At 47.7% G+C, this 15,196-nt stretch overlaps 1 protein-coding gene across 7 annotated transcripts in view; it reads left to right on the top strand.

The window, feature by feature from the left end:
• The window catches only part of LOC143655539 (uncharacterized), a 42,659-nt gene extending 29,663 nt beyond the window's left edge, over positions 1 to 12,996 (top strand). Inside the window, exons 1-4 of one of the 7 annotated variants that reach the window (XR_013162145.1) lie at positions 3,868 to 3,987; positions 8,490 to 8,577; positions 8,677 to 8,779; positions 11,595 to 12,996. Coding sequence is in view for 1 of the 7 variants with exons in the window: in XM_077126775.1 (XP_076982890.1) it covers positions 8,677 to 8,779; positions 11,595 to 11,641 (150 nt within the window). In the remaining 6 variants the exon portion in view is untranslated. Of the gene's footprint in view, positions 1 to 3,867; positions 4,033 to 4,799; positions 5,301 to 7,490; positions 7,737 to 8,381; positions 8,578 to 8,676; positions 8,780 to 11,594 lie in introns of those variants that run through there. The other 6 variants (XR_013162144.1, XR_013162146.1, XR_013162142.1 and 3 more) reach the window with 6 other exon arrangements.
• The last annotated feature ends 2,200 nt before the right edge of the window (positions 12,997 to 15,196 follow it).

The following is a 15,196-nucleotide window of genomic DNA, read 5'->3' as shown; positions in this document are numbered from 1 at the left end:
CCCCCAGCGATGCTGTCCTACCTCTCCTGCGCCACGTGGCTGCTGCCATGGCATCCCCTCCTCCCTGCATGGCCGCGTCTGTTGTCACGCCCTCCCGTCCGCTTGCAGAGACTGCTGTCACGTGCTGTTTCATGCCGGCTGGACAGGTGGAGAGGTGCCGCGTGGACGGGGTCCCCTGTCGTTCGGGCTTGTCTCCGTCTTCGGCAGGGGCTGTGTGGCCGCTTAGGGGGCGGCGGCCTTGCAGGGGCTCTGCACCTCCCCAGCTGCAGATGCTGTGCGGGCAGGACAGCTCCCTGCCTCTGTCCCAGCCAGAGCTACAGTTTCCTTGTCCGCTTTTCCCTTTCCACAGCTGCCCTGGGTTCCAGTTGCGACCTGAGGGTTCTGTCTTCCCCCAGTCTTTAGGCTTTTGCTCCATAGTCTGGACGGGGGAACAGATCTCATGCCTTCCTTGTGGTGGTTACGGGGTCCCCCTTTCCCAGGCCGCCTTGGCAGTTGGGTGTGAATTCCTCTTTGGTCCTATACTCTCAGGCTAGCCCAAAGCTGGCAATTGTTTGGCAGCTCATCGACATTTTTAGCTGAGTTCTTACTGGCTCGGTGGATCTGCAGCTGCTCTCGGGTGGCAGGGGCCCTCGAGCCTCTCTGTGCAGTTTGAGCTGGCGCATGGCCCTGCAGTTTCAGCTCTGCAATGGACAGTGGATTTTCAGGTGACCCAGCTTTTGTCTTGCTGTGAGAGTGAGAGTCATGCTCTCTGCATCTTTCCGTATCCCGACAGAAGGCTGTGGGTGCTTTTCTGACCTCTTTGCCTTTGGTGTCCTGGAGTTGGTTTAAGATGTCACTCTTACAGACCTTTTAGACTTTATTTTCACTTGGTTTCACTGGGCACCCTGAATCTTCACACACTGTCTTTCATCAGTACTGGAAAATTCTCATTCTTTCTGAAACCTTGCTTCCTCCCCAGCCTTCTCGCTTCCTTCCTGATCCTCTGGAATAGTGCTCGGATGGATGGTAAACCTGCCGAGTCCATTTTACATGACTCAACTTCTTTTCTGAAATTTCTATACTTTTGTCTCTACATGTGGTATCTGGAAATTTCTTCAGATATATCTTCCAGTTTATTAAGTTTCTTTTCATTGATGTCAAATCAATTATTTTACACCTGCTTGGTCATTTTCATAGTCTCTTGCCTTTTATTCATATCATAATTCCTTATGATCTCTTGTTTCCTGCTCATATTTTCAAACTTATCTTTTATTTCTTTAAGCATAGCACATATTTTCTATAACATGTCCAATATTCTCAAAATCTAAATTTATTGCATGTTTGATTTCTCAGTCTTTCATTTCTTGGCTTTCTTTAATGGAAACTTGTTTTTTAGCATTAAAAAAATTTTAATATGAGCTCATATTTTGAAAATCGTATCTTCAGAAATTGATTGCACTTGGGTTTAAGATGATTTCCTCTGGAGAAGATTTTCTTTTCTTCTGCCTGGCTCTTGGGGCACTACCAACACCCAAAACCTTTCAGTGTTCACCTTGGTAGTGCGGGGTCAAGTGGTCTGGCTTGTAGTAAAGAATCACGGTGGAGGGAGGGTCTGTTTTTTTCTCTCGTCTCCACTGTGTGAGGGCAGAACGCCCCTTAAGTTAGCCGTCACCCTGGGGCCCAGCTGAGGAGGGCTGTCGCATTCGCCTCCTGCTCTCTGGGTACAGGACCTTGTCTCTTTTTCCCTGAACCCTTCTAGGCATGAAAACGAGTGCTCAGTTTCCTTTGGTTTTGACAGATCTCTCAGGGCAAATGCTGCTTTAAGTGTCTGCTTACCTTTCTGGCTTTTTACTTTACATTAGGACTATTTTTTTTTTTTTTTGGCTTCAGAGTACTTCCTGCTTTCTGGACCCCTCATCAGTGAATTTTCAAATATATTAAAAGATATTTTACCCACTATTTTTAGTTGTTCCCAGAAGTAGAATTGCTCAGGCTATCTGGCCCCCATGCTGTCAGAAATGGACACCAACTTCGCTCCTTCACCTTGAGACTCGGATCCCTGTTAGAATGCAGACACCCATGGCTGCGAGCGCGTGCGAAGGTAGTGCCTGTCACACCCATGGCTGCAAGCGCGTGCGAAGGCAGTGCCTGTCACACCCATGGCTGTGAGCACGTGCGAAGGCAGTGCCTGTCACACCCATGGCTGCGAGCACGAGTGAAAGTGGTGCCTGTCACACCCATGGCTGCAAGCGTGTGCAAAGGCAGTGCCTCTCACACCCATGGCTGCAAGCATGTGCGAAGACGGTGCCTCTCACACCCATGGCTGCGAGCGCGAGTGAAAGTGGTGCCTGTCACACCCATGGCTGTGAGCGCGAGTGAAAGCGGTGCCTGTCACACCCATGGCTGCAAGCGCGTGCGAAGGCAGTGCCTGTCACACCCATGGCTGTGAGCGCGAGCAAAGGCAGTGCCTGTCACACCCATGGCTGCGAGCGTGTGCGAAGGCAGTGCCTCTCACACCCATGGCTGCGAGTGCGAGCGAAGGAAGTGCCTGTCACACCCATGGCTGAGAGCGCATGCAAAGGTGGTGCCTGTCACACCCGCGGCTGTGAGCGCGTGCAAAAGCGGTACCTGTCACACCCATGGCTGTGAGCGCATGCGAAGGCGGTGCCTGTCACACCCATGGCTGCGAGCGCATGCGAAGGTGGTGCCTCTCACACCCATGGCTGCGAGCGCATGCAAAGGTGGTGACTCTCACACCCATGGCTGCGAGTGTGAGCGAAGGAAGTGCCTGTCACACCCATGGCTGAGAGCGCATGCAAAGGTGGTGCCTGTCACACCCATGGCTGCGAGTGCGTGCGAAGGCGGTGCCTGTCACACCCATGGCCGCAAACGTGTGCACAGGCGGTGCCTCTCACAGCCTCCTCTAAGGCCACCTCTCTAAAGGCATCGGCATGTCTGTTTAATGCTGACCACGGGTCACACCTCAAAGTCACGGAATCCAAACCTTGGGATGGAGAGAGGAAGAATTGTTATTAGGGGTTCCAATGGGGGAACTCTTTGCTAAGCTGTGATCTCTCTTTTATGATTAATCAGTTTCAGATCCTTTTTCTGAAACATGTTCTCAATACAAAAACCTTAGGAACACTTGGACTGGAGGGAAATGGTTTCACGATGTTGACAGTGGAGAAGCATCGTTTCACTGGTTCCGTTTCCCCGACTGCAGCTACGGGTGCTGCCGCCTGCCTCACCTTTACCTGTGGGTTACTTAGCATCAAACCCAGTGCTCAGCTTGCTTTTTTTGAGATCATCCAAGAAAATGTACAGGAGGCTCATCTTTCAGTCACATTTGTAGAATAATCAAGGAGTCTCAGAAAGAATAACTAGCTTATTCTTCTAGAAAGAAAATAAAGCCTCTAAACTTTCTTATAAAAATATATTTGGGCTTAACTTCAATTATTCTCTTGGGATAAATTCTTTGAAATGGATTTACTAGGTCAAAAGATACACATATTTTAAGACACTCCTTCCCCTAATAAAAATATATTTATTATCCTGATTATAAAAAATACCAGTGTGCACTCAATGCTAAATATGTACCGACATTTCAGAAAGATTTAAGAAGAAATTAAAATCATCCCAAACCTGCCACTCAGAGAAAACCATGTTTAAACACGTTCACGTATATCTCATCAGAACTTTTATTTATGCGTACAGATACTCTTCCATTTTTCAAAAATAAGATCATTCTAGACGTGTTCTTTCCTAATCTGATCTTTTTTTAATCAACATTATACTATGGATTCCTTTCCCAGGTCTGCAAATGTGAATTTATATCATAATTTTAGAAAGCGGCATTGGTTATATACGCATGCATCGGCACCTGCAGAATACCTGGAAATGGCAGAGTCTGCATTTGTTTGTTCAACAAATATTTACTGCCTGACCTACCTACCGCTCCTCCTGGGATTCAGCCCTGCCTCTGCAGGAAGGACCGGCTTCGGATACCAGGTTCATGCCTGCCATTCCCTCTCGCCCTCAGTTACTGCCTGTTGGGTAAGGGTTTCACACAGGCCCCCACTCCCCAGCCCTCAGGCTGACCAGCACAAAAGATGAGCTGGCTAATTAGATTCTATTTCTTTAAACTCTGAGCTCAGAAATATTCAGAGGAAGAGGCAGTTAGCCGTAGAGGAATTACAGTCATGTATGGCAAGACAGTAAATAAAGGACCAGGTTTAGGGCACATTGGAAAAAAAGAAGAAATTGTGAGTTTGAGAAAAGGTATGAGGAGGGGGGAAGCTGGTTGGCGGCGGTGGAGGGAGTGGGGTCAGCTCGCAGCAGGCCGTGGGAGCAGCTGGCCCCACACGGGGCACTTCTGGCCTGGTGAGGGTGTGGCCACGTCCACGGCTCCGTTGTTAGATCCGACCCCCTTATTACCCGGGAATACTTACAGTCCCACCAATTCTTCTTCCGTAAGTTGATCATTTCATTTTCTGGTCCCTGAACCCTAAAAAATATAAATAGCACCATCATTTTGATTGTTTAGAACCAGGAATTACTTAGAAGGGTGAATTTTTATTTTAGATGTATAGTGTGTGTGTGTGTCAATATTTCTAAGTGAATTTTTTGTTTACATTTTTTTTTTAACTTTTCTGCATCAGAATGTTTTTTCAAGTGTCTCTTGAAAATACAGAGATTTTGTTGATAGTGTTGTTTGGGCCTGTGTGAAAATCTCTGGAATTAATAGAGTGAATTCAGGTCTGTCTTGCCTCTCCGAGTCTGCTTTATCTTCTTCCTGAGCCCACAGCTTCCCTTGCTGTTAGGTGGGACCATGTGGCTGAGTTGCGGCTATGGGACATAAGGATACGTGTCACTGCTCAGGCGTGCTCCTTCCACACGCCAATGCCGAAGGCCGCCCTGAAAGCAGAGAGCCTCCACCGGTCTCTGCACCCCTGAATAACTGCATGGACAGAGCCCTCGACTGCCATCGGACATGCATGAGAAAGAGCAAACGCTATTAGGCAAAGCTCCTCAGCTGCTAACGTCGCACACCCAGCCTGAACAAATATAAGAAATGGCAGAGGAAGTGGAGTGTTGCCAAAACAAAACAATTAATATATAATACTATCTTAATCATTGGGGAATAGGCAGCAAGTAAACCTGCACTACAGGCTTGGAGAACGGAGACCCGTGATTTGCAGTGGCAAAACATTTTGGAAAAACATTTGTTGGTGATAACTTGTATGGTAGATAAAACGCCTACTGAGCCCATAGTTTTAGGAAGACAAGCTGAATAAAGAATAGCTTGTGTGTGTGTGTGTGTGTGTGTGTGTGAGTGTATGAGTAGATAAGCTCGTTAACAGAGGCTACATTTTGCCAAGTTATAGAAGAAAGAGGTGAGTTCAAATAAGAACTGTTGGCTTGAAAGCAGAAATGAAAAGGGAATAGAGTCCAGTGATTTGGAACTTGTAAAGCAAGAAAAGCGGACTGCCTCTAGAGCCCAAATAGCAGGAAAGTAGATTGGAAAAAAAAAATTTCTTTTTGAGTAGTGAAAGTCATCCAAGACTCAGTCTCAAGGTAAAGAACTCACTAAGGGTGTGGCGTTTCTCCCGTCTTCCATATCAGCCAGCACTAAGTTGAGAAAGAGTAGAAAGGAGTTGAGTGAGAAATAAATTGGGTTTAAGAATTATGTCTAGGAAAGAAATCTGGGTGTGGTCATTGACATGTGGAACTTCCCAGAAGCAAACAGGTCAGAATCTATCGAGTCCTTTGAGGGAATTGTGTGGCCAAAGAGCCAACTTCCCTGAGGCGAACAGGTCAGAAGCTGGTAGGGGTTCGGAGGGAATTGTTTGACCAAAGGGCCAGCGCTCTGGAAGCTGCTCTCAGACCCTAAGCTAGAGGATGGCGGTGGAGCGTGACCTGAACTTGTCGTGGTTCACCAGCCAGCGGGGAGGCTGGCCGTGGGCAGCTGTGGCCGTCCCACTCGGGCACCTGTGTCCACCCAGCCTTGAGCCTGTTTGGTGAAGCTGCTGCGTGAGGACCCAGGGTTCTGAGAGTTGTTTGTTCTCTGCTCAGGGGCTCCTGCCCGGGGATGGTTAGATGGGACGAGACCCCTGCAGGACGCAGGCCCCAGGCCGGGCCGGGCCACAGGTGTTGTGTTGCAGCTGCTGGCTGCCGCTGCTGCTGCTGCCGCTCTGGGACAGGAAAGAGGATTCAGAGGAGCTGCTCGCCTCCTCCACCCCACAGCTGTCCTTCGCCTCCAGTCCTCAGCCCTCTAAACTTAGCAGGGTAACCACAGTTCCCTGAGGCTCCATTTACTAAATTTCCTGCAAAATCCTGCTCCTTTCAAGAAGGGCTCCAAGGCACACCCAGGGCTTCCCTTTAATCTGCTTCCATCTGCCACCTACTAGGGATCCCTTGAATTTGTGGCATCCTAGTTTTCAGGCTCATGCAGGTTTTTTCCCTATTTTAGTATTCTTTTGATATGTTAGTCATGATTTTGAAAAGAGAGATTTATGTGGCTTTGATTTAAGCACCTGTATCCAGAGTCTATTCTTGTATCCTTAAAAAGAGCATATTGAATATAAGTTAAAAAATTTTGATGGCCCAAGTTCCTCATCAGTGATCTGAATTACTCACTTTTGCTGTAACTCAGGGCCCACCAACACGCCTAGTTCTGCTATTTCACTAAACACTCTTAGAAAACTGTTTTGCCCCTTATTTACCATCAGCCGCAACAGCAGTCTCAGTGATTTATTGGACACTCATTATGTGATGGGCTAAAGACGGCAAATGGTACCCAGGGACTTACACGGATCTATATTTAATCTTCATAGATAGTTTCCTATGCTATAATTAGGGAAATAATTAAACCAATTTAATCTATTGAAAAGTCTTTAATGGATAACTTCCTCGAAAATGATTACAAATCATGGTAAATTCTATGAAGGAAATTAGGTGAAGTAAGAGGAGGGACCCACTGGGTTAAATGGTCTGGGAGGAATTATCCAGGGATCATTTATCATTTAGCCATTTATTGCTCTAACATCAATTAGTAAGATTTTTGAAGCTGTTTAAATCTGAATCTTTTTATTTCATGTTTGAGCAATAATTCAGTGATGATTGCACAGCACGTAGACGAATCTTTGCCGGTTATTTTGGCACTTTTAGAGGAAGACTCACTTTGCTGGCGCAGCAAGGCTGCGGGTGAGCTGGAGGCCCCTGGGGGCGACGCTCGGGTGGCCACCGCGGTCCCCGCAGGGCGCTGGCGTGGGCCTCACGGGCCGCGGGAACCCGGTGTGGCGGCGTGAGCAGCGCCCCTTTCCGGGGCAGCGGGGGGACGCGCGGCGCCCGGGATGCAAAGCTGGGCGCGCCCTGCTCAACCTGGCTCCCCAGGGCGCACTCACCACGGCCGCCAGCGCGGGGGCGCCGGGACCCCCCTGCTGGGCACACAGTCTGCGGTCGTGGGGCCTCTTCTCACCCCGCATGCTGAAGCCCCCACCCCGCATCTTCTAGCAAACCCTCTCCCAGCGCATCCCAGGGCCAGCTGGAAGACCCCAGTTGCGCGAGTGTCCCTCTTTTCCTTCTGCATCACCCGGGGCCTTGTCTGCGCCTCGGAAACTCACCCAACTCACTCCGGACTCTCTCTTCATGCTGGACGCCGCCCAGGTTTCAGTGGGGAGGCTGCCTGCCTCTGGCCAGCTGCGCTGTCAGGGTGCGCCGGGGACTGTGCTGGGGTTTAACACAGGGAAACGGAGAAGGTAACACGCACGCTTCTAGAGTACAAAATGCTTATAACCTGCTCCGAGAAAGAACTTGTGTGTGTGAGATAATGTGTAAATGAAACAATTTTACATTTTGACATGTGTATCGGTAAAGTCCATGCATATGGTTTAGACAGTTGAGAAACTGGACAGTAATTGGTTTCTAATTGCATGGTGCTGATTTTATTAAGAAGGGTAACGAGACTTGATGAGATGCTGATGGGAAAAATGGCCGTGTTTTTCTTTTCCCCTCTGGGATGTGGAGGAACTAAAGTTAAACTATAAATTGAAGGTAAAAGCCACTGATTAGATTTCAGCAGAAATATGGAAATAGAACATATTTATTCACTGGGTGACAGGATCTGTAAAGAGATGAATTTCCCATGTCCAGGCCAACCTTGTACTTATTCAAGTTGTTCTTTCTAGTTTCTGTAAGAATTACCAAGAGTCAGAAGTAAAAAGTGGAAAACATGACAAAATTATTTCACTGAATTCAGATCTTTTACTTGCCTTGTAGGACTGCAGAGTATTTTTTTTTTAAGCAATAGGGACCCTGGAAATTACAGGCTGTGCCTCGGTGCACTTCTGTGAAAAGGCAAAGGCAGCCATTTCTGTTAAACTCTCGACCCAAATATATTCCAGAGAATGGCCTTTCTTCGAAGAACGAGACTTTTGGTGCACGCTCCCGCCCCATGGATCTGTGGTTGTCTGGCTCAGTGTCCCACTGAGAAACGTCTATCATCCTTGCAGATGAGAAAGTTTGTGTTGTGTTGCTCTTTAGCAACAACCAACAAAGCTTGTGGGAAAAGAAGTGTCTCCAAGAACAGGAAATAAAAGGGTGAGGAAAAGCAGCTGTCATCACACTCCACCTTTCTGAGACAGTAACTTAGTTGCAGATTTCTCCAAACAACTCCCTTTCCTATCCTTCTCTCCTCAGGGAGAACAGAGGTCAGCATTTTCTGTGCATACGTCACGCCTTCTGCCTTCGGCATGGCCAGCTTTCCTGCAGAATGGCGGGAGAGGGGAGTCTGTTTCCCAAGGTAGGCTTGGTCTTTTGCCCTCCCTGGAGCCGAGTGCTGTGACCCAGGCTCTTGGGCATTGAACGTGGCTTTGGTGAGCTGGATGCTGCTAGCCAAGCTCCTTCCCTGCCCAGGTTGGAAACCTGGGCTCCTGAAGACACCTAGAGTGTCCCTGCACACCTCAGGATTCTGCTTTCATCCAGATTCCATGTCCCCTGGTTTGTGTGTGTTTGATCCGTCCTTTGGCCATTGTACTGCTTCCACCATTGCCTCCAGGCAGGTGGTCCTGTCCTGTGTCCTTGCATCTGCCCCGTAGCTGTTTTCTTCTGCTCATCTACTGGCCTCTTAACTACAGTGGGCCCCAAACTCACCTCTTGTTAACTCCTTCTGAGTTGTGAAAGAACAGTAGTCCCCACCACCACCCCCGTCACAACCCAGAAGGTGCAGAGCCCCCACCTGCCCTGAGCTGTTTCCCTCCCTGGCTGCTCTGAGGAGGCCGCTCACCCTCCCAGGTCCCTCACTCCAGCTGAGAGTCCTTAGGAGAGGTCCGATGGGCCAGGGGCCCGCACATGACACAGGCGATGCCTTTGCTTCTGCAGTCAGCGGGGGAGAAACGTGTCAGCGACCAGCAGAGCCCTCAGCCCCGAGCCAGGAGAGTGGACTCTGGGTGGAGAGCCGGGTTCCTTTGAGGCAGAGCAGTCACAGCCTCAGAGGTCTCTTTTGTTCACCAAAGGCCGCTGTGTAAGGTTTTGTTTGGAGGAAACAAAATCCATTCTGCCATCATCCTACTTTCCAGGTGTCAGAGTCTTCGCCCACATAGCTTCCTTTCCCTAAAGTGTGTTCCCCCGGCCCCGTTGTGCCCACGGCTGTAGCATGAATGTCGCCTGCTTGGAGAAGCTGCCCTGCACGGCCCCCTCTGAGCAGGCCCCACCTCTGTCGTCTCTTGCATCACTCTGATAACTTACCACTCCTTGGGTATCGTTTACTTGGCCTGGCCTGATTTCCCTCTAGATGACACGTTCCAGAGGGCAGGGCCAAGACCGTTCCCCTCAGCGCCCAACACCCAGCGCAGTGCCTGGCGCAGAGCAGGGCACCACGGCGTGCTGGGTGAAGGCGCGAGTCCTTCTGGTCGCCCAGGAAGTCGTGTGGACTTTGTCCTCTCTCTTGCTCTCCAAATGCAGTCTCAAGCCTGAAAACTCTCTCACATCCCTTCACCCTCATTTCCCTCCCTCAAAGGCAGGCCTGTCCTATCGGGTTTATTATAATATTATAGTCTCTAAGCAGTGACCCCATTTTATCTGTCCCTCTACCGTCCCTGTTACTCATTACTGCCTGGGCACTTATCTTGAAGCATTTGTCTTAACTGTCACTTTTCATATTCAAAAGCCTTCCGCTTCTTTTCTGCCTTAGTCTGGCATCGAAGATTTTCTGAGTCTGCTTTCCCTCCAGTTCGCTCCCTGACTCTTCCAGCCAAGTTGCATCTCATACCCCTAGGATGTGCCTGTGCGCTGCCCCGTAAGGATGTGCCTTAGGATGTGCCTGTGCCCCGTTTCCACCCAACCCCCTGCTGTCTACTGCAAAGCCTGGTTGCAGACCCCACCCCCACCCCATCCCCAGCCAGAACTAGATCCTGCTCTCAGAACTCCCTCCAGATTTTTATCTGCATTCCCTAAAGACACGTCACTGTCTTTATATACATAGTATTTCCCTTACTGGATTGTTACCTCCCGGATAGAGACGGCTGAGCTTTTCTTCACTTTGTGTAGACGGTGCCTAGAAAATGCAAATTCAGTGAATATTTGCTGAATGAACACATAAGAGATAAGAAATCTCTAATGCAGATAAGCCACACTAAACAGGCTGAGCTATGTCATGTTCTGTGACATGTGGGAGCAGAACAAATGAGAGTTCATAGTGTAGGACCAAAGGGAAAATCTCCTGGTAGCCCCTTTCTTGGCCGTCAGACCTTCTCTGCTACCATCATCTGTGGCTCTCCAGCTGGCAGTGAGGCCCTAGCTCAGAGGGACCATGTCGGCGATGAATTCCGATGCCTCACTCCACTGTCAACCACGTACAGCTTAGAGCTGGTGAGGCGAATGAGATTGAGACCAAAGTGACTACGAGGAAATTGAGTCTGGACTGGAGATAGCCTACTGGGGTATGGAACAGTTCCCAATCATCCTTTAATTCCCCTTACCCTTTTCTCCTCAAATGTTCGAGTCTAGGCCCCATGCAAATTATTAAACATGATTTGTTTTTTTAATAAAAAAAGTTAAAATAGTTGGTTTCTGAGATTGGCTGGTCAATTTTCTCCTCCCCCCTGAGGTTCAAGATAGTTCATAGCAAAGCTTATAGCAGGGCGGAAAATAGGTTTATCTCACGGGCTAGTTAGAATCGCTCAGTGGAGGCTCCCTAGGGCTCTGTTTCTCAAGTGTCTTATCATCTTACATCCACGTGCAGTGATTTATTACTAATGTCTGCCATGGGTGCAAGAGGAGGGAGCTGGGGTGCATATGCCATTTATCTGTCATTCTTGATTTAGAACATCTTTCTAGGAAACCAGTGCTCAGTACTAAATCTTTTGGAGAAACAGGATGATGCCTTGGACAAAAACTCAAGAGGTTTTGCATTCTGATGTGACCTTTACTGCATGCTAAGAGTCTAGCATTGTTAACTCATTTAGACTTTCTGAATCTTATTATTTTTGTCTTTAAAATGGAAGTAATTTCTGATGATGATATCATGACGATCAAACTACTATTGAGTGTTAAACAAGTATAGTAACACATGTTCCTTTATTTGGTTGACATCTGATTATTTCCATATCATATTCCAGGAACCCTGCTGATCACTGGGGATCTGCTCCAAAACATGAAGGAATGATTCTGCTTCACATAGAGTTCAGCCTTGCGGGGACGGCAAACAGATCCTGACAGTGGGAAGAGTCTTCCAACAAGGAGTTCCTAGTTCTTTGGGAGTACATGATGGAAACAAAGGGTGGAGGCTTAACCCAATGAAGTGGTATTATTATTATTAATTCCACTTTGTTTATGAAAAATTTGAGATGTGGGGAAGTAAATTAGCTTGTCCAGAGTCGCATAGCCAGTAAATTGCAGAATTAAGATTTTCACCCAGTGATATAGAGATTCCGTGAGACTCTATGGGGGAGGGACCAAGCAAGCTCAGACATCCATCCTGCCCCATGCGTCATGTGAGTGAAGCATCCAGTGGCCAGTTAAATACCACCAAATAATCCTAACTGACACCACATGGAGTAAAAGAATCACCTTGTTGCAACTCACTCAGTTCCCTGCCCCTCAAAATTGTGAGATTTAATAAAATAGCTGTTATTTTAAGCTTGTAAGTTTTGTGGTAGTTTATACCTAGCAATAGAGAGCCAGCACTCTCTTCCAGGTGGTTCTGACATGCAGCCTGGTCACCCACAAAGAATTTCGCCAGGGCGATTTCATTTCCTCAGCCCCTATCCATACATCATCCAACATCTGCTTCATTCTTCATCCAGGCAAACTATTTCCACCTGGTGAAAAGGTAGCCCATGCATTTAGGGGAAATATTCCATAATGTCCAAGAAAATGCTGTAGGCTTTTAAAGATACCAGTCTTTGGACTCAGGAAGCCTTGGCTTCATCCCAGCTTTGGCACTGCTGGTTCTATGACTTTGGGCAAGTCATATATGTCTTCCCAATCTTCATGTGAACATTTGTAAATTGAGGAAACGACCTTGATCGTGAGTCTCTACGTCTCTAAGTTCTCTTTCACTGGTGAGATTCCGTGGCAATGTATATGAAGTGTTGAATGGTAACTACAACGGGTAGAGATGATTTTTCACAGAAAACTCACAATTCATCACTCTGTTCTTGAACACCATGGGATCTAGATTCCCACCCACCCTCAGTGGTAAAGTTTTGTGTCAATACCACTAGTGATTTTGTCTGGCACGTGGCTTCCTGACTATGCATGCCTGCTTTAAACACACAAAGTTCAAGACGGAAGAAAAAGAAAAGAAAGCTCAACATCCATTCTTTCTTCCCATAAAATTCTGTAGACACTGTGTTCAATGTCATCATGGCCTGTGAAAGATGTTCAGTGTCATGGGCTGGTCTGTGGAATGAGATGAAGGAAAGAAATTCATACCGTGTAAGTTTAGATTTACGATTCAGTAACAAATCCCTTTGTGAGTCTTCAGAAGTTGGCCACCTCATTTCAGTGATATGGTAAAAGGAGAAAGAAAGCATTCTTTGTGTAGAAAGCTGAAATATGCTCCATTTAGAACTGTAAACATCCTCACCCACTTCCTCGAGCTCCAGTTAAGCCCTGCTGACCTTTTCCAGGGCTCTTTTCTAGTCTTCGTTAATAACAGAGGATTTAACCCATTGCTACTAACCACACACAGTACAGTCTCCTGAAAGCTGAAAGCTGACAGCTCCGTGGGAATTGGAGTTGTTGTTTTTCCAATTCCTTTATTTTTAAAATTCAGACAAAGCATTGTATAGAAATTTATGTGTCTCTGCTAGTTAAAATCAAGGGAAAATCTTTATATGCCGAAGGGAATCATCAAAACAAGTGTTCTTTCCCCTCATAAATCAGACCAACAGGTCCTTCAGTAGGCACATCTCCCTCGTGTTTCCCTCAGCCTGAACAGCAGCGACACGAAGCATGAACTGCTTGCTGGCTGCTGCCCTTGGGTTGCAGCTGCCGGGATGTGACATGGCCATCTGTGCTCAAGGCACTCTTTATTCCCGGCTGCATGAGCCAAGCCACAGGACTTGCAAGAATGCTTGGGATGCTTCCTGTAGGCTCAGGACACAAAGCTCTGAAACTGGAGCCCCTGAGAGAGAAGAGCTGAAAGGGACATTTATTTCACTAGTGAGGACGTTGCTATTCGTGTATGGAATATGTGTGTGAGCAGAAGGCAACCCGTGTGTTTATGACTTTTAAATGCCTTCCTTTGTTGTTGTGGAGACAATCGAGGTCATTGTTTTCAACATCTAACCCAGGAGACTGTCAGAGCCCTCCACCAGAGCGGTCATACCTGCCGTTGGCCAGCTCCAATGAGAGAACTGCCCAGCTCCAGAAGGAGGCTGCGTTTTCCCTGCTCATGGTTAAGCCGCGGTCCCTGGTAAGTGGGTTTCCGAAGTCTGCAAGTAGGAAAATGGTCACTCGAGCTGGAAATCCTCCCCACATAGATGCTGTTTCACTCAGTGCTGAGCGATTTAGGAATGGCAAGAGCTTCAGCAGAAGTTGTTCCAACTCAGTCTCTTTTTCCCCAAAGCGCTGTGGAAAAGGCACCCACTCCAGCACCTCAGCCAGACTGCGGGGGATCGGAACCATTTCCGCTTACGGCAAAGTCAGGGGACCCACAGCCCCGGAGACGTCGGAGATGGTTAATGCCCATGTTGTTAATTTCTCCCTTCAATAAGTCTGCAGTGAGCAGTGAACCTGAGTTCATGGTCCCTGGTCCTTAGCTAAAGCATCATGGGTTAGGGGCTCAGTGGTGCAAACGAGAACTTGAATTTCCCCTGAAGTCGGTAACAGACATACCTTAGTTATTTTTTTTCCAACTTATAGTTGATTTATGAGCAGGGTAAAGGGACACTAGAAGAAAGGATAAGCTTCCTTAACCCTATGTAACTAACCAGTAGAGGTCATGTACAAATAGAATAATTTTAATGTGTGTCATTAAGCTTTGTGATCTGTCCTGCATGACTCCCACTCCAATCCTGGAAACAATCAGCAAAGGGAGAGATTTCCTTGTTTCACTTGATAATGGCGCTAAGTTAAAAAAAAAAAAAGAGAAAAGACCTCGTTTGATTTAAAGAATCAAAAAAAGACGAGAGGTTGTAGGAAGTATAGAAATTAAGGTACAGTGATGGCACTGTCGACATTCAAGTGGAATGTGTTAGTTCTTCCTGACCCAGGACTGAAAAGACAGCGGCTGAGGTGCCGCTGCCCTGGGGAGGGTTCAGCCCCCGGGAGGGAAACTCAGCTCCTGCCTGATTGGCCTGATGCGGACTTCCCCAGGCGGTGAAAACTTGCCACTTACAAGATTAATAGTTTCTTTCTGAAGGGCTGTTAAATGTGATTAATTCCAACGAAACTTGGGAAAATCCCCTTTTCCCTTCGCGACCAGAAAGGAAGAGGAAATCAAAATGATTTGGAACAGAAGATCATCAGTCACCGGGTCATTCGCCTGTTCTGACCTAAGCCAAATGGTGAGTTCAGTGACTTTTCCCAGGATGAGACACGGTGACCAAAGCCTGAAACACGAGCCTAAAGACACCCGGGCCGTGTTAATGGTTAACGTCATGATTTCCGCTCCCGACACGGGGCTCTTTGAAATCTGCCTGAACTGTCTGCGTTGCACAGGACACCTAAAATAACTGCAGCCTTGAATGCGGGCCACTGAGGTCGCAGGGCC

This window comes from Tamandua tetradactyla, chromosome 14 (assembly GCF_023851605.1).
Source record: "Tamandua tetradactyla isolate mTamTet1 chromosome 14, mTamTet1.pri, whole genome shotgun sequence".
In the NCBI taxonomy this organism is placed as follows: Eukaryota; Metazoa; Chordata; class Mammalia; order Pilosa; family Myrmecophagidae; genus Tamandua; species Tamandua tetradactyla.
Note: the sequence above shows the minus strand (reverse complement) of the source record. Positions and strands in the feature narration are given on the sequence as shown.